The 23,233-nt window shown below is 47.2% G+C and overlaps 1 protein-coding gene across 1 annotated transcript in view; it reads left to right on the top strand.

Moving 5' to 3' along the window:
- LOC135912772 (carbonic anhydrase 2-like) overlaps window positions 1-23,233 on the top strand; it is an 81,826-nt gene that overhangs the window by 37,341 nt on the left and 21,252 nt on the right. Inside the window, exons 5-7 of the mRNA XM_065445308.1 lie at window positions 3,140-3,232; window positions 8,990-9,220; window positions 9,640-9,774. Of these exons, the coding sequence (XP_065301380.1) occupies window positions 3,140-3,232; window positions 8,990-9,220; window positions 9,640-9,762 (447 nt within the window). The 3' untranslated portion in view covers window positions 9,763-9,774. The remainder of the gene's footprint in view (window positions 1-3,139; window positions 3,233-8,989; window positions 9,221-9,639; window positions 9,775-23,233) is intronic.

Here is a 23,233-nt window from a genome sequence, read left to right on the forward strand (position 1 = left end):
GGTTTCATGTGAAAATTGGCTTCATCTGTGCACATGAGGTTGCTCAAAAAGTCCGGCTACTCGTCGGCTTTTCTGAGGACCCCATACGAGAAATCTAGGCGATATTACAGGTCCTTATATTTCAAGCATTGGTTATGGTTAAGGTAGTACGGATGAAACGCTGTCATTTAGAATCCTCCAAACTGATGACTTGGAAATTGGTACCTTGGCAGCCACGTGCCGCACGGTCGCATGAAGCTTTGAGGCCATAAATGCTAGAACATCCGTGCGTAGGCTAGGACCCAAAAATGGAGTCATACGCCGCTGTTCCTTAAAGCTCCCAATTCGTCTCAAATTTTCATAATTTATGATAGTCGACGCGCTTGGTCTACCACCACACTTACATGACTGGTACATATTTGCGGCTTTCCTCTTGTTGTCATATGCAGTTCCCAAGGCAAGGATAATTTTTACCTTCTGCTCCTAGAGAAACACATGGCGACTGGGACGAAACAAAACGCACCTCTAAACATCTGCAATGACGTCGTGGATTAGCTTTTGCGGTGGTAGGTATACTGGAAAAAAAGAACCATTCGTGCGCTTTGCCTACGCTAAGACAACAGATACCACAGCTTGTTTCCAACTAACACCGAATGCGACGCGTTACTTCGGCCGAGGCAAGGCAGATGAGGCACTAGCTCGATCACGATGTTTCACAGTGAAGCTGCATATGGCTAGCCGATTTGTCTGTCCGTCGCCTGTACGCCGAAAGCTCCTCCGGCGCAACCCAATGCGAATGCGCGAAAAAAAAAGCGAAAGAGAGGCGCGCCAGCGACTGCGCCAGTGATGTCGTTGTTGCTATCCGTCACAGCCGAGCGGGCGCGCAGCAGTTTCTCCCCGGCTACGAAACGGGAGGCCACGCGACATACGGACTCCTGAAGAGCAGGCAGCTTTTTATCAGCAACGCCACGAGCAGAACCGGGAACGAGCTCGTCCACGCCGTCCCGATGCTGCAGCCCTGCCACAGGAACGGCCTCGTGCAGCCGAGTGCAAGCAGCAATTGCATACCGAGGATCCGGCAGTCTACCAAGGCATCATTTAATGAACCGTCAGGTTTCACGCAGTGATAAACACCGGGGCCACACGTTTCAGCTTCGATGGTTAACTGTCTCTATGGAGTGCTTGGGCGGATATTTTTATCTTTATTTCGTTCATTTCGTTGTGGCTAACTCTGAAGCAGCCTGTTTGAGGGCGCTGCTTTATGATGCGGGTGGGAGTGTAGCCACGTGGTATTCGTCATATTTCGCAGGGTTTATTTATCAGTCGGAAAAAATTCATACGCAATTAGTACGTCGCTCAGTATATCGCAGTTAGATTTCCCTTGGCTGTGCCTGAAAATGCCTCATTCACACTTTGATAATCATGATAGTACGTCTCGAGTTCGCCAATTAATTGCAATTACGTAATTAAATCTCAGCAATGAAAACGTTACTGAGAGCTACTCCCCTGTACTGGGAAAACTATGCACGAGGTTTCTTTTGAGCAACGCATTCTTTTTTTTAAATCTTAGTGCCTGATAGTTAAGTGGGACACTGTGCATATATTTATAACCTCAACATGCAAATGACAATACTTCCATCCCTAATAAATGTTGCAAATTATTAGAAGTTTATTAGTGATTCGTTATATTTGCTTACTGCAAAGAGAAGGAACCCTGAGACACGTATCATTGAAATGCATTTCATACGCCATCGATCAAAGACTCCGCCTAAGGCTTGCTAAAGTCTACAGGTTTTTTTTTTCAGTGTCAAAAAAGCACGCAAAGCATTATGAAGTGAGGTGATCATACAGCAACATATTAGGTCTGCAGGCATAAGCTATTGATACCTTTAGAAATAATTGTTAATTGGCTAAGTCCTTCTCTTGAAAAATATAATGAACTTTGTCCTCTGTATATATTCAAATATATTGTAGATGTGCCTAATGGTTACAGTGGAAATTTAAAACAGTGTTGATGTGAATTCGCGGGCGCTAGTTGGAATCGGTTGGCGCAGGACAGGGTTAATTTGAGATCAGAGGGGGAGACCTTCATCCTGCAGTGAACATCATATAGTGTGGTGATGATGATGACAGTGATACTAATTAAGATGAAGTGAGAAAATACGGATGAAGCAGCCGCTGCTGGTACTTCTAATGTACTTGTTCTCCTATTGTCAGAATTCGCAGAAATGAAGCAAACTATGAAGTGAAATCCGTGCCCATCCCCGCCAACAATGAGGAAGTAAGCTATTAGCCATAATAAAACCTTAAGAAAAGTGGTCGTGGCAAGTCAACAGGAACCTCAAATGATGTGGGTGACAAAACTCTCGCAATGACACGTTAAGTGGGGGGGGGGGGGGGGGAGGTAGGCTTTGGCTTAGAATGACAGAAAGCTGAACTAGTTGGTAAGGATTCACTATGCAAAAAAGAGGTGAGGAGTGCAGATAGGACTCAAGAGCAGAGAAGTGGACAACACCAAGTCCGACTATCAACTGAAATGAGCACTGAAGCGATAAAAGACACAAAACCCATATGCGCAAGCTCAGGAATGGTATCACCACGTGTCAGTCGGGTACATGTGCCGGTCTACGTGAGAGATAACTGTTAAGGCGCTTAATGTCTTCTTTATGTGAAGTAATTGAAGGCTGACTCACGCACGCACTTCTACCATTATAGATATGTCATGCCTCTACCACAAGACGCGTATCTTCATTCTTATGCCTGTACGATATCGCGCATTCATCCAACTCTGGGGCGCAGTTACAATCTTGGCAATGTAGGGAAAGATTAGAAGGTGATTCACCGGTTAACGACCTTTCATGTTCCATTAGCCTTTGATTGATACACCGTCCCGTTTGCCCTACGCAGAACTAGTAACAGCTAAGGAGGATTTTATAAACCACACCCATACGACAGTCAGTAAAACTGACTAGGTAGGCTTGGTAGGCTTGGGCATCGGCGGAAGGGCTCCGCCCCCCCCCCCCCCCCCCGCCGGAATACTCCGGAGGAGGCTCCAGCCCCGGTACGTTCAGTAGGTTAACCGGGGAGTACAAGCAACTGGTGTTTTCTATTGGACATCTAAGTCTTATTCAACTTACTTTTATATGTATTTTTTTTTCAGATGCACCTGGTACATATCAACACGGCATATGGCAGTGTCAGAGAGGCTTACAAGCACCCCGACGGCCTCCTAGTGGTCGGTGTTCTCTTCAAGGTACCACCTTGACTCGTAGTCACCGTAATTATTCTCCGTACTACAAAAGGTTACCTGGAAATCCTGCTAACGGTTAATGAAGTACTTGGCGAGTGGATAAAACTAGTACGTGGACTAAGTTAGAGTAATACAAGGCAGATGTAGGTTCAAAATTAATGGAATGGGAAATTGCTGGGTTTCAATACATTGAAGATAAACCAAGTAATTGGCACTCGCTGCAACATAACTTAAGAAGCGGTTACGCGGCGGACATGTCCTTATACTGAATTGGGTTAACCTCGCCAATGAGTTTCATGCAACAAAGGAAATTGGTGGGTGTGGAGCTGTACTACCGAGCATGAGGTGATGGGTGCAATTCAAGGCCGGTGAGATCACGTTTCCTTGGGGGCGAGATGCAATAATGCGATTCTATCATGTTTGCGTCCGACATTGAAAAACCTAAAGTTGTCGAAGTAAATATGCAACCGTCCGCTACAGCGAAACGGGAAGTCATAATCTTTACTCGTACTATTATCATCCCTAACACTGGGCCGACAACACAGTGTTAAAAATAGAAATTCATTGGGCGTACTTGACTAGACATGCACGATATCCGAGCGTTTGGGCTCCTCACGACGACGCGGGGCACCATGAGATTTAATTATTGAAAGTTCTGCCAATTCTTAAACCGGTGACGTGGAACATTAAGTGCAGATGCTGAGCAAGTCTCAGACAATAAAAAATAAGAGCTATATCACGCAGTTGAAGCGGTTCCACTTAAGAGGAAGCTCTACATCGGGACCAACTCCGACGCGGTCTATTCAAATACATGTAAAACAAAAAAACGTTTTTTTTTTGAAAAAAAAAACGCTGAACCGATTTTAATGAAATTTGTTGTATTTGAGAGAGATACCTAAATTCTATTGACTCTTGGTAGCGCAATTTCTACTTAGGCCAGACTTTTGTGAAAAGGATTTAAATATACGAAAGCTTGAAAAAAATATAAACGCACGAAGCTTGTAAAATAATAGCTGTGCATGAAAAGCAGATATCGCGGTTCTGTAAATGGTAACCATTAGATCATTCAAAGCGAACAAGTTCGATATGTCAATTTATGTCTTACGTGAACTTGTTACGTTGGGTACAAGGGTTCTGCATAAGCTGTATTTCCATATTACTCAATTACTTATTCTCAGATGCAATTCCCAGAGTTGTAATAACATCTTTGCTTGCTGGGTTACAGAGTGTGAACTAGATAGTTTCGTTTGCAATTTTTTTTCAATTTTTGCATAATTTTTAATACAAGAATATCAACCTAAATCGAAATTTGGAAACCAACACTCACTAGATCTTAAGTGTTTCTTTTAAATTCAACAAACCTCGTCAAGTTTGGTAGAGTGGTTGCCGAGGAAAACGAATTATCATTTTACACATATTTAGATAGGAGCACCCGAGCTAAAACTTCCTCTTAAGACAGCGCTCAGCGCATGAGAGCAACGCTGCGTGCCTCTCACAGAACTCGTTCTTGAGGAGTGCGGACACACTGTGGCCACTTATACTACTGTGGTGGAGCCAGAAGAAGTGGTAATGTCTGCTTTTCTTTCTTTATAATGGGAATTACTTTTTGCCTGGTAGAAAGCACTCTTAGGCTTCGCTTGAGGACTCTTAAAAAATTGTCGGGGGGTGGTGGTATTGAAGAGCCGTCACCTAAATTACTGCAGCTTGCGTTGCAGTATAGACGAGGTGAAAGTGCTGGCGTGACATATCTTAGGCAGCTTCCTCTTTATAGTTATAGTATTTGTGCTAAGAAATCAAGGGACTAGGCTTTAGTACAGCTGCCGATCGAGCACCAGGTGCCTGTTTGCCATCGCTAGAAATTGTATTCGTGTCTCACGCTCCTTGCTGCTACTCTCGGGCGACATAGAAACTAAGCCCAGTGCTGATTTGACGCTGTACTAACTGAACTAAACAAGCTGTCCGCGGGGCAATCGCAGTTAATTGACCAGATTAAAGGCTTAAAAAGCGAACTAGTCGAGACTAAGAATTCGATTTCCGAACTAAAAAGAAGAATGCATGCCGTCGACAGCCACTGTCAACAAATTAAAGACCTGCAGCAGCAGGTTGAAACATCTGAGTCTTCTGCGGATGTGACAACACGCGTACCCTTCGATATAGAAGCGCGCATCGATGACACAGAAAACCAAGCCCGCAACAACAACCTTATCTTCTTCGGTATGCCCGACCCAAGTGCGTCTGAATCCGCCGCTCAGGCAGTAGAAAAAAATCATTCGGCTTTGCGGAGATCAATTAAGCATGACCGTGAATCCTGGGGAGATTGTATACACCAGAGCATCGTCTCAGCCACCATTCTGATAACCGAAACCGCCCTGTAATCATAAAATTCTTCTTTTATAAAACAAAAGAAGAAATTTTGTCTAACGAACGCAAGTTGAAAGGGACTAACTATAGCATACGCGAAGACTACTCTCGTACTGTACAAAATGCCCGGAAAAATCTCTTGGCTTTCGCGAGGACCAAATCAGCTCTATTTTCATTACGCTACAAAACTCTATTAGTAGGATCTGCTAAGTACATGTACGACCAAACTACAAAATGTATAAAAAGATCTAATAGCAATTGCTGCATCACCGTCATTCCACACACACCGTTCGATAACGATAACCCGCCCTAACACTAGTATTTCAGTAATATATTCTAACATACGTAGCTTACTTTCCAAACGTGACGCTGTATCTAATCTGGTTTTATCATCTGGATGTAACTTGTTGATACATAGAAAACCTGGCTAACCACTGACGTAAAGAGGCCGAGGTCATGGATAACCTACCCGGTTTTCATGTTTTCCGTAATGATCGCCAGCACTCTAGAGGCGGCGGGGTGCTCATCATCGTGAGTAATACGATACCCTGCTCCGTTGTCCACAACCAAAGGGACCTTGAAATATTATGGCTGCTCTTTCGTACAACCCCGCAAACTATTTTGGTGGCCGTTTGCTACCACACCCTCCCCCCCCCCCCCCGCGAGCAGACACTAGCTTTAGTGACAAGCTCAACTGCGTCCTAGATGTGTTAATAAAAAAATAAACTATCGCTCAGATTTTGTTCTTTGGAGGCTTTAATTTCTCTAATATCAATTGGGATAGCTATCCAGCTTTGTCGGATTGTACAAGCGAAATTAATTTCCTCGAAGTCTGCTTTAATTTCCGCTTAACCCAGCTAGTGTTAGAACAAACGCGCGTAGTGAAGGGCTCGGCCAGCATTTTAGATCTCATATTAAATAACAATCCGTCTAGCCTATCTTCGATATCTTATCTCCGGGCAATTAGCGACCATAATGTAATCCATACTGTCTTTAATTTTACCTTTCCAAAACGAGAATCATGGAATAAAATCATACGCCTATAAGACAAAGGCAACTACGAAGCCATTAACAACGAACTTATGTCCTTCTACACCACGTTCAGTGCTGAATTCCACAACCACCCACTTCATGCAAATTGGTCGATCCTCCAACAAAAAATGACTTGCCTTGCAGCTAACCACATTCCAGTTATTCCAGTACGTACTAACAGCAATAAACCTTGGTTCATAAAAAATGATCGACAGTAGAAAACAGGAACAAAAATGATTTTGTCGTTCGCCAAAGCAAACCATTTGTGATGGGGCCTGGGACAAATATTACGAGACGGAGATAGTTTCTCTCTCAGCTATACGCCGCGAAAAGCACTAGTTTTTAGATAACACGTTGCCATGTGTACTAAGCATCACTATCACTATCGCCGACCATAACGATACAGTAATCCCCGGACAAGAGTGTGCCGATGCATCTACCCCGCGCGTTTTCATCTGTATTCACCATTGAACCTGATGCTTTGTTGCCTATACCACCTTCACCTGTGCAATCTGTTATGTTACCCATCGAATTCAGTGAACATGCCATAACGCCAATAAATCGAAAAGCTAAAGCTATCATCGTCATAGGGGCGGATGGCATCAACTCTACACTGTTAAAAAATACTAAACTCATCTGCGCAGCATACTCTAGTATAATCTTCTCAGAGTCTTTATCCCCCTGTAGCATCCCCGTCGCCAAAAAGAAAGGGCAGATCGTTCCAATCTACAAATCACGTAATAAAAACTCACATCTTAACTACCAACCGATTTCCCTAACCAGCGTACCCTGCAACATAATGGAGCACGCCATTTTCACCCAAATAATGCACTTCCATGACACTAACAATTTCTTTCGCCCATCCCAGCATGGCTTCCGTAAAGGCCTCTGATGCGAAACGCAACTTGCTATGCTCGTTCATGACTTACACATTAATCTCGATGCTAACACCCCAATCGATTTTCCTGGATTATGCTAAAGCATTTAATGAGTTACCTCACCAACACCTGTTACTCAAGCTCTGCCAGCTGAACGTGCACCCTTACATCTTAAATTGGGTTATTGAATTTCTCACTAACCGATCACAGTCAGTGCATGTCAATAATCCGCTTCCGCGCCCCTTTCTGTAATATCTGGCGTCCCACAACGTAACCTTGTAGGCCAACTACTTCTTCCTATTTATATTAACCACCTCCCTCTTAATGTTTCCTCTCAAATCCACATGTTCGCTGACAGTTGCGTCATCTACCGCATAATTACTGAGGACTCTGACCACACTATTTTACAAAATCATCTTAACAAAGTGCAAGACTGCTGCAACGACTGGTTAATGACTCTTAACCCCAATAAATGTAAAGTAAGGTGCTTCACTAACCGCCATTGGCCCTTATACTCACCGTATAATATTCCCATTGCTACCTTAGAAAAAGTGGACACATTTAAATACCTTGGCATCCCCCTTTCATAAGACTTAGACTGGTCTGCTCATGCAACGCGCATTACTGCCTCCGCTAACCAAACGTTGGTATTCCTAAAACACCATCTGCGTGACGCACCGCAACACGTCAAACTACTGGTATTCAAGACGCCCGTACGTCCGAAACTAGAATACGTATCCCCCATCTGGTCACCACATCAAACTTAGCATATCAATGCACTTGAAGTAATTCAGAATCGTGCGGCAAGATTCATTCATTCTTCGTATTCTTGCAACACTAGCGTATCACCACTAAAAGCCCAGTCTGCCTTAAACACGCTATCATCCAGGCGTCACATTGATTCGTTAATCCTCTTTCACAAGTTTCATTACAGCTCGCTCTATCATGCACCATATGCATTTGCCCACCCCCTCGCCATTCCCTGCGTACAGGCATTCCTTGCAAGTAACCCATCCGCGCAGCCGTACTACAACCTTCTCTGCATCTTTCTTTTGCCGATTATCAACCGATTGGAACGGCCTGCCCCGTCACATAGCCGAAATCACCTGTTCATCGACGTTTGCTGATAAGCTTATACTAATATTCTTCATTGAACTCATGTGACCACTAATTAGAATAAACGTGAAATAAAAGTGAAGTGAAGTAACTGTCATATTCGAGCTAAGTAGACTTTATTAGCCAAAGCCATCATATGTATTAATTGTGATAAGTTAACATGATAATTTTTTGGACTAGTAGGCGCAGAAAGAGTGCATTAGGCAACATATCGTTACATTGGCACTTGTTTCCTGCCGTAGACCCTGTGGTGCATTGCTGTTACCGAACCGGCCAGTGTGGATTTATGCAGATATTATCCGGAAGGTTTTGTTTTCTAACGGAGCTCCTTTTGCAAGCTTTCTCCTGCGACACCAAATGGGAACTGCTGCAGGTCGATGGGCGTGAAAACTGGGCACTGAGGAGCGTTGTAACAGCACTGCGTCAGATGAATAAGCGAGCTGCAAGGCGAGTGAGAGTGCCTCACCTCGTATCACTGGTGGACCTTCTCCCACTGAACCCATCGCTGTCCTATATATATGGAGGGTCCCTCACGACACCGCCCTGCTCCGAGGCAGTCATCTGGGCTGTCCTAAAGAACGAGGAGAAAATAGGCGAATCACAGGTGAGCCCCAGACATTTCGCGATTATAGTTCCTTTGAAGCTCATGCGTTGCTAATTGGGCGAGCACGGACACGCACACTGTCTCTCATTGGCGCATCACCGTCTTGTAGCAGCTATTGTCTCAATAAGTAGCTTTATTTTTCTTACACTGGTTCAGTACATAAACTACCTTTAACAGCTCTCAGATAACCAGAACTTCAGGTGTTGCGACACTAACCCAGTTCGATGGCGTTTTATGAAGATGCGTATGAAGGTTAGCCGGGAGGTCACTTTTACAGCAAAGCTGTCAAGGGCTAGTTAAACCTGGTCCTCCCTGTGTGTTATCTTAGCGCCACTGAAGCCACTTCAATGAAAAAAGAATGAATTTCTCGCTCTTTCTGATGTTATTGATTATCTGCCACGGTGTCTTCTTCATTACAGCTGGAAGTCTTCCACCACCTAGAAGCCGAACGTAACCATCAGAACCGTACGCTGCACCTGGTGAACAACCTTCGGCCTAGCATGCCACTAAACGGACGACACGTCTATAGGAACTTTCCGTAATATTCAGGCGAGGTACAACACTACGTTGCTACCACGCGGTCGTCGTAATCCTCATAAAGCGTGTAAAAGCCAATGCTACTGCTAGTAACTTGTCTTGCTCTGCTGTTCCAGTTAACATGGTCCCCTTCCATTCAACAGTGTTGCGGATAATTAAGTCCTGTTATGTGTTGATTACGACGTCGATACACTTCGCCACATATTTAAAGGACGTATTCCTCGTAACTGGGGCTAGGCATTGCGGGTCTCCTCAACAGATATGATTTCACTATCTAGCGCCTTCAGTTCTGCAATTTGTAGATGTTTCCTAAAATGTGTGATTCTAATGTTACTTGGCAAGACCCTGTTTTTATAGAAGATTATATTGCGATTCGTTATGCAGGTCGAGCTTATACCACAGCTCATGTCGCAGGAGATTTCCGACACGCCCGCCTTTACAACATAACTGCTGAATGTGGCTTTCGTACATAACTTGAGCTATTGCTTAAAGGGAAGCTGAATAGTCTGTAGAATTCAATAAGACGCTCATATACGGATTCGGGAACCTTATAAACCACGTAGGTAAAATTTTGGTTTCTTTTTTCAATTAGGAGCGACGTAATCGTCGGTTAAAATTGCGCTGTAGCTCCGCCCCCCGTCGAATGCCGCGCGCTGCTGCTGACGCTGACGATGCGAGCGGAGACCGGAAACCGCGGTGTTGTGACGTCAACACTAGTGTTCCGTTCCTGCGCAGCCTCCGCGACCATGCCTTACCGTGCTTCTTTCTGCGTGCGTGCCATCGTAATCTGCTTCGATCGAACCTGCATTCCTTTGTTGGTGCGTCTGCGTGTATGTAGAGTGGTAGTCAACGTGCGCAGCATCAACTGAAGTGGTGGGCCGATCATGCCGGCTTTCTGTGCAGCCTACAGTCGCATGAACACCAGTGGCCGCGACGATGTTGTCTTCCATTACTTCACACAAGACAAGAAGCTTTTGACGAAGTGGGAGGCTGCTGTGAAGCGAAAGAATTTCAAGCCCTCAAGAACAACAGTGCTGTGCTCCAACCACTTCCGTGACGACGATTATCACCAGAATTTATCATTAATGCGTGCCTTGGGTTTGCCAGTCAAGTCGGCTCGTCTAAGGCCCGGCGCAGTGCCGTCAGCTTGACACATTAACAAGCATGCAGCACGTATACGGCCAGCCCTGCAATTCGGCCGGCGCAGTTGCTATATATGGCCACAGAATGAGAGAGGACTACTTGCCACTAGCAGGCTTTCTAAACGCAGCGCGAAAAGATCGGAGCAACGAAAAGAAAGACGGCACGAGTGCGGACTGACTGATGATAACTGGTGTTGGAAGGCCTTATGAATACAAGAACTCGCCCAAACCTGTATTTTGATTTACTGCGAGCTCCTTCGTGTTAGCACGCTGAACGGAAGGTGCATGTTTATCTGCCGCCCTTGACACAGGTTTCGTCGCAAAGCGCCGCGAATTTTCGATTTGCACGTGTGTTGTAAAACAGCCTGAGTGCAGCTACCACAACACAGTGCAAATGTAGAGTTTGCATGTGCTGGAAAGCCGGCGCATGCCAGGACGCTACGCTCCCCCTTCTCTTGCGCACAGCGAGAAACAGACCGTGTCACGTAGCCGACGGGATTCGCCGCCTTTACGACTTCGGTTACGAGTAGTGTGCGGATGGCGCACAGATGAAGGTCACTACACGTACTGTATGAACCGGGAAGCTTTTCATGCGTTTAAACCGTCTTTGTAGATTGCCGACAGCTTTGGACAGCGCACAAATGCCGACGATCGCATCCCCGCTTACGTTCCACAAGGAGGCATCCAGGAACACAACACTACAGTTGTTTGACCGGAAACGAGCTCACTAGATCGGCGAAAGATCGGCGAGATCACTAGATCGCTTTGCAAAAAACATACTCACCAAAGAGCATTTCCAACACGAGGAGATCCGAAGACTTCGTTTTCGTTCGCGTCGAAATCGTTGCTCGCACCAGCATCGTTTGCTTCTTCGAGAGGCCGGCTCTTCGCAATCGGCTCGTACATGTAGGGAGTAACGCCGAACTCCTCAGAAAAAACACACTCTCTAAATTTTCCATTACCGTCTCAGAAAAACGGCACCAAACTACCTGGCACCGCGCTTCATGTGTAGCGGCAGCGGTCGGTTCGGACGAACACTAGTGTTGACGCCACGAGGCGCCCTACCAATCACAGGTGGAAACGAGACGCGCGAGCTGGGCGTGTCCGCTGCTGCATTTTTCGTCGAAATAAAATATATTTACGCTTTCTTTCGCTCAATTTCGATACAATATTCGAATTCGGAGGGTTGAAAACCATTATGTACAGATGTTCGCTCATTTTTTCTGGAAAACCTTTCAGCTTCCCTTTAAGTTGACGTCTACCGCTAGCGTTGGGTTATATGATTCGCAGCATAATATGATGGTGTTGCTTTATTAGACATGTCAGTACGACAAAACTTATGCAGGAACTCCAATAGGGTTGCGTAAGCATACCTAATGTTGTTCAACTTCCTTATCTGCGACGTGACATATCTTGATCTTGATATCGTGAATTGTTGAACCCCCTGCACATATGGGCGAATCAACTGAACCTTACATAACTTGATTGAATTCATCACTGTATCAAGACACATCAACGTCACCAAACTTAATCACGGCCATATAACCTCTTATCAGCCCTTATCTTTGCTTATCAGCCTTAGTAACTTGATGCGTCTGTTATCGATCTTAAGAAACTTGATCAGGCGAGTATAAGCCCTTATCGGTGGTTATCAATCGCATCGGTGTAGAGAATCAAGCCTCCTGATTCTTAGAAAAATGTGTTTATTAAGCATAAACTGTAGCGTGGCTCCGTGGATAGCTGCTGTTGCGCGTGATCCGAAGCACGAGAGCGCTTCGTGTCCTCCTTCAACGCTCTTCTTCCCATAAGTGCCCCGCGCTCAGAAGGCCACTAAACGTTTCTAGTGGGTACGCCTGTTGAACAGTCCGTTTAACGGCAGATCCACCCTGTAGTCTCAACGCAACAGACATTACATTGCCGCTTCTTCCTTTATGGAGCTCCTCCATTCGAACAACGTTGCGTAGTTGCCAGGGCCTGCTGAACTCTTGTAGGAGGACGAGGTCGCTTTTCTTAATTTTGTCGAACGAACAAGGCAACTGGCTTGGGGCTGGGTATTGTTCTTAACTTCCAAAGGTATTCATTAGGCAAATACACCCGGAAAGTTCTCCGCGTTTTTTCTCATTGTTCTCACATGGGCAGTATATGGCGACTATCTACTGTGATCTCGCCCAGTCTAATGTCGGCAAATGCAGACATTCGCCTTCCCATGAGAAAGTGAGACAGAGGGAGAGGTTTCAGATTCCGACAGTTTCTATAAACGTATGTAGGTGACCGGGAATCGATCACGGCTCCTACATCTGTTAAGGCTGTTTGTAGCGGTTTACCTGTAAGAGAACCTTTTCCGATACACTTCTTCAATGTTAGTTTGACAGATCTGAGAAGTTTCTCGTAAGGACCACCCCACCGTGGTGCATTATTGGTGATGAATTTTCCTTTTATGTGATTGTTAGCGATGCAGTTACAAATTTCTTCGTTTCTTGATGATTGCCAGGATGTTGAAAGTTCTTTCGTTCTTCTTGAATGTTGAAGCGTTGTTTGAATGTGCAACAGAAGGAAGTTCGCGCCGCAACAGAAAGCGCAGGAAAGGCTTGAGAAAGCTTGTGGCGGTCATGCCTTTGACTAGCTCGAGGTTTACAGCTCGATTCACGGCGCACATGAGCAGGCAAATATTCACTATGGCGTAGTCGCCTGCATCTCCGACGAAGAGGGGACCGGCGAAATCTAGCTCGGTGCAGGTACTTCGGAGAAAGGTCTGATGTAACGTTGGCAGACGATGCACCCTCGGATGACCTTCTTGGCTAGCTGCCGTCCTCGTAGAATGTCCAAAATCTTTCCCTTAGATGTACACTGTCGTCCTTTATGGAAGGGAACACGCGAGCGCGTGGCCTGCGCTCTGCGGCGGCTGCCCACAGCGCCATCAGCCGACAGCTAAAGAAAGCACGTCCGCTTTTGGCGTCATCTATTGGCAAACGAAATAACCAGTCATGGCCGGTGGGCAAGCGCTGCTCAGATTATGCTCCCTCACCGCTCGCGCAACGGGCGATGCCTGCAGCGCGTCGTCTGCTGGTAGCAAATCGAGCGTGGTGCACGAGCACGATCAAAACGTAGATGCTCTGTCTCTCGCCTTACGCCTGTTGCGCTTCGCCTAAACTAGAGCTATATAGGTGAGGGCGATGCACTCAGCGGAAGGTTTGGTTGTTCTTTATCTATAACTGAATGATACTCTGTATCATTCAGTGATACACTATCATGCGAGCTCTATGGATTCGTCGTAAAACTCGCATTTGCTTAAGCCACAACTGAATACATTTCCAAGAACACAGTATGCAGCATTATAGTTCTCCAGCGAATAAAGGTGTGAATTTTCATGGAAATATGCTTAGCTTCAGCTGTATCGTCCCTGCGTCGGGAATGAAAGTAAAAATACCAGTTTAGACTCGCTCGAGGATAAATTTCAAACCAACCATGCATGGCACTAACCACCGAATTGGAGCGTTTCCGTGCGCCGAATCCGTGCGTGCAGTTAAAAAAGACGACGGTAGCGATTCCCCTCGGCTAAATGGTCACTGTGTGTGCGATAATCGGCAGCAGTCCTTCAAAACCCCTGCATGATTTTCAGCTGAGTGGCAGCGCTATGGTCAGTTCGGTCGGTGGACCAAGTTCGAGTCTATGACCATTTAAGTATGCCGCGGTAAAGATAGCAGTGATAATGTACTAGTTCATACGTGTAAATATGGGCTCCAAAATACTACAAGAGGGAAAGGTAAAATGCTGAACGCCTTGCGTACTGGCGTGATAAAAAGTGATAGGGGCATGTGTAGTTTAATTCCTTATATTTGTGGGCCAGGAGGCAGGTCATTGCATCAACTACAAGGAGGCCACTAAAAGCAGCAAACAGGATCGTTCAGGCCTTCAACACGGAACGCCGTGTGAAAGACGCTCAGCACAGGCGCTGACCTCGGGCAACAACTGAATACGAAGACCGTGTGATTGTGGCTGCAGTAGCACTGAAGCCGCAGACAACAGTCACTGAAGTACTGAAGGAACTTGGCATTAGGGCGTGCGAGACGACTGCGACGCGCCGCCTCGACGAAGCTGGTCTCAAAAAGAGGATTGCTTGCAGGAATCCTCTGCTTCGAGGCACCAACAAAGCCAAACGCCTGCAGTTTGGGAAGGGCCACGCAGATTGGATTACCTCCGACTGGGAATGTGTTGTATTCACCGACGAAGGTTCATTCACGACCCGGTGGGACCAGAGACAGAGTGTGGCGCCCAGAAAACCGCCGGTAGGTGACGTTTTATCCTTAACGGTAATTATATCACTGTAAGAAATGCTGAAAAAACTCTACCGGGCGGTTACGCTTCTTTATGCATTGTGTGATATTGTAGCCTATCAAGTTCTCTCTGGCGTAGACGCCAGAGAGAACGTGATATTCAAGGCACGGTGTTAGATTACGTTCACCAGCATTAAAGTGTAGTTGCGTTCTCTAATATTACTAATATTATTACGCTCATCAGTATTAGTTCGCATTGAAAGACACTTTAGCACATGCTGAAAGTATAGACACGGAAGAGGAGGCAGTAGGCTGGCAACTGCCACAAACAGAGGCACACCACCAGCCCAATTGCTGTTTCGATATGAGAGAATAGAAAATAGCAAAATAACTTGAAAGAAATAGGAAAGTGAATAAAAACCTAAAACAGTACGAAACGTATACATGAGCAGCCGGCGATAAATGCGCGCGCCATGTAGCACAGCGGAATACCGCATGTTTGGCGTAAAGGAAGGGTATTCGAGATAAGTTGAGTGACTGTTGGTTTGGTGTCAATGCATGATCTAATGAGACTTTTCTGCAGCTACAGACCAGAATACCTCCAGCGAGTGGCTGCAAGTGGGCGTTCAGCAGTGTGCGTGTGGGGCCTTGTGACCAAAAAAGGGCTTGGTCCACTAGTCCGCATAGAGGACAGATTCACGTTTGCCGCCTACTGCTCAATCCAGGACGACGTGATGGTGCCTTGCTTGCTAAATGAGCCCTTCCCGGAAGGTGATTACATCTTCCAGCAAGACAAGTCGCCCATCCACACATCCGGAAGGGTGACAAGCTTTTTCGAGGATCGTGGAATCGACTCTCTAAGGTGGCCGCCCCAGTCTCCAGACCTTAACATTATTGAGAACGTACGGGGCCTTTTGAAAACTGCGCTGGCGGCTCGGTCTGCACGGACTATCGGCCAACGAGCTTTGGGGTGTCACAAAGGAGTGGAAGCGGCTGTGAAGCAACAGATCACTAACGGCCGCCTTGTATAACTCGCTACCCTGAAGAATGACAGCTGTCGTCGCAGCAAATGGGGACGGCATGAGGTACGGAGAAGTGCGTCGACACAACATATTTCAGATTTTTGTTTTGTTTTGGGGCTCAATACAAAAGAAAAATATACGTATATCTTATATGTCAATAAATGAATTGATATCTGTTTTTGCATTTTGTGCTCTCATCTTTTACATTACAGATACAAGATTCATTAAAATATTTACAAACATTTCTAACATTTCTTTTTTGCTTCAAGTTTCTTACGTAGCATTATACCTTCGCTATCATCACGGTCAGGGTGCTTTGATTGTGCATGGCGTTATAGCATCAAGTGCAGATATAGTAAACGACAGAAAACTTTCTCTGCCGACAGGCAAGTACTTTCCGGGTAAGTGGAAATCTGCCTCGAAGGAAAATTTCCGCGACGTTCAGTGATACACTTTCCAAAAAGCAAACCACAACCAAACCTTCCGCTGAGTGCATCGCCTTCACCTATATAGCTCTAGTTTAGGCGAAGCGCAACAGGCGTAAGGCGAGAGACAGAGCATCTACGTTTTGATCGTGCTCGTGCACCACGCTCGATTTGCTACCAGCAGACGACGCGCTGCAGGCATCGCGCGTTGCGCGAGCGGTGAGGGAGCATAATCTGAGCAGCGCTTGCCCACCGGCCATGACTGGTTATTTCGTTTGCCAGTAGATGACGCCAAAAGCGGACGTGCTTTCTTTAGCTGTCGGCTGATGGCGCTGTGGGCAGCCGCCGCAGAGCGCAGGCCACGCGCTCGCGTGTTCCCTTTCATAAAGGACGACAGTGTACAAGTGTATCCCGAACTCCGGCAAGAAGTTGTCGATGGTGCTGCACGAAGTTGAGCTCGTAGTAGTAGTGGTCCTTTGGTGAGACGATTGGATGTTCTTCATGACAATATTTCTTGCTGAAATACAGGCGTCATGCGACTCGAAGAAGTACATTGTTGAGCAAGCTGGTCACTTTTCGAAGTGTTCAATAATTTATATGCTGTGATCTTTTATATAGTGTTACGTTTGCGCCAGGCGTGTCGAAAAGGATCAGACAAGTTCCGGGTGAACGACGTTTATTAACCCATGCTTGTGGGTTGAGGCTCGGCAAGAAAGAGAAGGCCGCTAGCAAGGGGCACTCTGCTTTTAACAGTTAGTGGCGCATGCGCACTTCGCAGAGTGCTCTTATCAAGACGAGCGCCAGCCGACACAACACCACCTCCCCTTTTAATGGAGCACACAGTCACTCAGAGTCCAGCTTGGAATCTATCCGGTGGGCGACGATCTCGCATGGGGTAGCGTCTTGCCTCGGCGGGTGCTGGTGTTGCCTGTTGCGCAACCGGAGTTACCATGGGCGGTTGAGGACTGGAAGGAACTGGTGCGCCTGCAGTCTCAGGATAAAACAGGAACTCGCTGGTCGTAACTTCGCCAGCTGTTCCATGCCTAGGGGTAACGTCCTCTGCAGGCCTCTGTAACAGCTGATCCTGGTGCCGACGCCAGGTGAATGTGCCCCTCGGGGTGGTTGCACGTACTTGGAAAGAGACAGGTCCTGTTTGAGCAACAATCACAGCGGGAGTCCACTTTGGTTTTCCAGAATAATTAAGTGCTAACACGCTGTCGCCTACCAAGAAGTGACGTTCGCGACACGGACGACTTAATGCCTGAGTGTGCACTGTCTGTGTGCTACTCTTTCCCCCACGGAAGGCTTTACGGCATCTAGCCGACTGCGTAAGCGTCGTCCTAGGAGCAATGCCGCCGGTGATACACGAGTCGTCGCATGTGGCGTGTTGCGATACGACAGCAAAAATTTATGCAGCTTTACCTGCAACGTTCCTCCTGTGCCTTCTTTGCGCAGCGCATTCTTTAAGGTCAGGATGAAACGCTCTGCCAACCCATTGGAGCTGGGGTGGTAGGGAGCCGTGAGGACGTGGCGCGCTCCCATTGCCTGCACGAAGCGCTTGAACTCCTGCGAAGCAAACTGAGGTCCATTATCGGAAACAATTGTTTCAGGGTAACCAAAACGTGCGAAGAGCTCAGTCAAACAACGAATCGTGCTTTCTGTAGTTGTCGATCTCATTTCGAAAACCTCTGGCCATTTAGAATGTGCGTCGACCACCACTAAAAGCATGGTATTCTGAAAAGGTCCCGCAAAGTCTACGTGAACACGCTGCCACGGTGAAGTCGGCCATGACCACGGGTGAAGAGGTGCGTTGATTGGAGCGTTACGTTGCTCTTGACAACTAGCGCAGCTTCTGATGCGAAGTTCCAGGTCCGCCTCAAGAGTTGGCCACCACACGTAGCTGCGTGCTAGTTCTTTGCTGCGTACGATGCCGGGATGGCCGTCATGGAGTTCGTCCAGAACGAACCCTTGTAGCTTTGCAGGCACGACTACTCTTGCGCCCAGCATGACGCATCCCTGATACACCGTCAGTTCGTTGCATCTGCGAAAAAAAGGCTTCAACTGTTCATCCTGGATCGACGCGGGCCATCCTACATTTGTGAATTCCTTCACTTGACAAAGAATTCGGTCTTTACATGTGGCAGCCGCGATATCTCGACTAGAAACAGGCAACGAGTCCAAGCGCAACGAATAAAATGTTTCCTCTGTTTCTGTGGTTTCCGCTTCAAGAACTGGCAGCGGCAAACGCGAGCAGAAATCGGCTTCAGCGTTCTCGCTCGATTTTTTGAAGATAAGATTGTAGGAATAGGCTGCCAACGTAACGGCCCAGCGTTGCAAACGAGCAGCCGCGATGGTGGGAATACCGGTTGTCGGGCCCAATATTGTTTGAAGCGGCTTATGGTCTGTGACCAATGTGAATGAGCGCCCATAAAGATAGAAGTGGAACTTCTTTACACCGAAAATGATGGTTAACGCTTCTTTCTCCAGTTGACTGTATTTCTTTTCCGCTTGAGATAGCGTGCGTGAAGCGTAAGCAATGGGCCGCGCCCTTCCGTCATCGTAGACATGAAATAGGACCGCTCCTACACCATACTGAGAAGCGTCGCATGACAGCCTAAGTTGTCTTTCAGGGTCATAGTGTGCGAGCGTAGGTGGTTGTGCCAATAGCGCTTTCACTTGGTTGAACGCGTTTCTAGCATGCTCGTCCCAGTGCCACGCTACCTTTTTTTGCAGAAGTCTGAAAAATGGTTGAGCTATCGTTGCTAACTGGGGCACGAACTTACTGTAATAGTTCACAACGCCCAACAAAGACTGAAGCTGCTTCTTTGATTTTGGTTCTGGAGCCTGGAGAAGTGCGTCAACTTTATCTGACAATGGGGCAATGCCTTCAGCGCTGATTTTGTGCCCAAGGTAGTGAAGTTCGCTTTGAAAAAACGAGCACTTCTCTTTCTTTACCCTGACACCTCGGCTTTGAAGACGCCCCAGCAGCGCTTCGAGATTAGCTAAGTGGTCTTCTAGGGTTTTCCCAGTTACCAAAATATCATCTAGGTAGCAGCAAACACCCTTGAGGTCCTTCAACATCGTGTCCATTATCTTTTGGAAAATCCCCGGCGCGGAAGCGATTCCAAAAGGTAATCGGTTGACGACAAACAATCCTTTGTGCGTGTTCAAGGTTAGGTATTGCTTTGAGGCATCAGACATGACCACTTGCTGATAAGCGCGGTTTAGGTCGATCTTTGAAAAATGAGTGCCACCAGACAGAGCCGCGAATAAGTCATCGACCTTCGGCAACGGGTAACGTGTGACGTCAAGGCACGGATTCACTGTCACCTTATAATCGCCACAGAGACGTATGCCACCGTCTTTCTTGATAACGGGTACCACTGGCGTTGCGTAATCTGACGTGGCAACGGCCGTTATGATGCCCATTTTTTCCATCTTCGAAAGTTCAAGCTCAACCGCCTTTTGCAGTGCGAACGGCACGTTTCTTGCTTTGAGAAACTTCGGTGCCTGATTAGGCTTGAAATACAGCTCGGCCCTTTCTTCTGTAATCATGCCTAACTCATCTTTAAATAGAGAGTCGTACTTTGCGATCAAGGCGTGTAGCCTTTCCTCTAAACGACAAGAAAAAGGCAGCTCTGACCTTGGCAGCTGGTGGACGTTCCGGATTTTGCTCCACTCCAGCCTAATTGCCTGAAGCCATTCCCGACCCAGCAACGGCGGCCCCTCCTGGTCGACGACGTATAAAGGAAGGCTCGCCGTGTTGCCACCGTGCTGCACCTTGACTTGCAGGACGCCTTTTGGGATCACCAGGGCTCCTGTATAGGTGCGGAGCTTCACTTCTGTCGGGTTGAGCCTGGCTGATGAAAGAAATTGGCGGTATTGTTTGAAAGGCATGACTGTGACGGCGGCACCTGTATCTAGCTCCATATGGACTGTCACATCATTTACTTTCATCGGTACCATGATGGGCTCAATACTGGGAGCAGATACGCCCTTTACGGATACCACTTCCGAGCGGGATACTACCGATAACGTTTTTACAGTGTCTTTGAAGGGGCGTTTCCCTCGCGACGTGCTGGAGGTGCTACGGCAAACTCGTTGTAGGTGTCCCCTTTTGTTGCACTTATAGCATTTGTCATTTACGTGGGGACACGCTTTGCCGGAATGTTTCGGCGACCCGCAGCGAAAACATGCCTGCGACTGGACACTCGAAGTCGCCTGTACCTTATGCATGAGGTTGGCTGTAGACACCCCTGCATGGGCTTCCGCAGTGCTTTTCGTTGCCGCCTCCATAGCCACAGCGCGCTCTACCGCTCTCTGAAACGTAAGCTTGCTGTCCTCCGTGAACAGCACTCGCTGTATATCCTCTCTTAACAAGCCGCAGACGAAGCGATCCCGGAGGGATTCATCTAACGCGCTTCCAAAATCACAGGTGCGTGCTAGCTTCCGTAGCTCGGCAATGTAATCAGAAATGGACTCGCCTTCGACTTGCTGCCTCCTGTGGAACTTTGCTCGCTCGCCAATGACCGACGGTTTCGGCGACAGATGGTCCCCCAGCGTCTTCTTTAGTACCTCGAAGCTCTTGGCTGAAGGCAGCTCCGGGGCAACCAGCGATTTCAGAAGACTGTAGGTACTGGGGCCTATGATGCTCAGGAATGCATGTACTCTGTCACCTTCGGGAATGCGGTTGACGATAAGAAACGACGTCAGCCGTTCTTCGTACGACGCCCAGTCATTCGAGGAAACGTCGAATGGTTCCATGTGGCCCAGTTGAGCAGCAAACTGCGTCGAACCTGCACTGGCTTCTTCGTTCATGGTATCAGTCAGCGAAGAAAAGAAAAAGCAGTACTCTTCAATCGTCGATACTGAACAGAGGCTGAATGCCGAGAACACTTGCCTTCCTTGACGCTGCGCAGCTCTTCAAAATCCCATCTTCGTCGCCACGTGTTACGTTTGCGCCAGGCGTGTCGAAAAGGATGAGACAAGTTCCGGGTGAACGACATTTATTAACCCATGCTTGTGGGTTGAGGCTCGGCAAGAAAGAGAAGGCCGCTAGCAAGGGGCACTCTGCTTTTAACACTTAGTGGCGTATGCGCACTTCGCAGAGTGCTCTTATCAAGACGAGCGCCAGCCGACACAACATATAGCCGGTCTGTTTCTTGCGAAAAGGCTGAGCTTTGATCGTTCTTATCCAGTATTGTTCGCTGGTTTGTATTTCTTCTGCTTCAAGCACACACAGAAATGCACTCAAATGTTGCGTTTGGGAATATCGTAGTAATCGGTAATATTTTTAGGCGTCGGCTTTTTCAAGCTCGTTGTTCTGTTTTGCGCCTTTGGCATTGTTTGAAAGGTGGACCGATGCCGGAGGCAGTGCAGTCGACAGTTCCCACGGGTATGTTCCACCGGGTACTTGCCACTTGGTATGTCGTCATGCAGCTGGTAATGTGCCATCGTCACCGTACTTTTGCCGTCGTCCTCGAGCTTCGTCATCAGGTCCTTGTCATACCGTCGTCGTCTGACAACGTCATACAGTCGGCGTTATGCAGCCTTCATTATTTTACAATCATCATACCGTTGTCGCTAAAGCGCATTCTGCTGCTCCAGTGTACGCTCAAAAATCCGTCAAGGGCTCGAGCATCGGTCAGGCAAGTGTTAGTTTAAAGGAGAATGCTATAAAATATCTTTTACCATAAAATTTCAGGAACTAAACGGGATCTTCCTACTCCCATGCGATTCGGTGAGCTTAATATCGCAAGTGATAACGCCTAGCGCATACCACGGCCAATGCTTGAACAGTCGCATTACAATCTCGTAAGGGTCCAGTGAGGCTTTTATTTGATGTTCTTTTTAGTTTCTTATTTTATTTAATTTGCTACCACATGATGCTCGCAGATGAACAAAAAAACATACGGGAGATTCGTGACGGTCCTAATTGAAATTCCGAAATAAAAAGCTCTGCGCGTCATATCAATTCTTGCTGGACACGTACAGGGTGGTCCTTTAACAGGCAGCCTCCGTGCTCTGCTGAGGCTGCTTAGAGCGCCAGGAAGTGGCAGAAAGGAGAAGCAAGTCTGCTTGTGGCGTCATCGGTTGGCGGCCAGAATAACGAGGCATGGCCGATAGGCAAGCGCGAGCTAGAATGAGCTGGAACACCCTCTCCCTCCTCCTCGCATGACTGTTGCGCAAGGAGCGGGGCCGGCCGCGCAACGCCCGCTGGTAGCAAACCGCGTTGTATATGCAAGAGCACTGGCAACGTAGAAGCGTCAACATACGCCCGGTAGTTATTAGGTACTCCTGGCGTACCTGTAATAATGCGTAACTCTTCTAGGGCTTCTTCCCTCGGAACTTTGTCCGTCCATTCGTCCGTTTTTCTGTCCTTAAAGCGTGACACGATTCACTGCATGCATAGGTATACACGAGGTCCTACGGAGGGGTATATGAGAATGCCTTATGACTACGAATGACTAATGAGATTTGTGATTTTGACTATACATAGTGAGTAGTAGTAGTAGTAGTAGTAAACAACTTTATTGGGGTCCTGAGGAGATAAGCGGGGGCCTGCAGGTCCCTACCCAGCCGTTCGCTAGTCCCATGTCGCAACAGAGAGGCC

This window comes from Dermacentor albipictus, chromosome 2, assembly GCF_038994185.2.
Source record: "Dermacentor albipictus isolate Rhodes 1998 colony chromosome 2, USDA_Dalb.pri_finalv2, whole genome shotgun sequence".
NCBI classification, from domain to species: Eukaryota; Metazoa; Arthropoda; class Arachnida; order Ixodida; family Ixodidae; genus Dermacentor; species Dermacentor albipictus.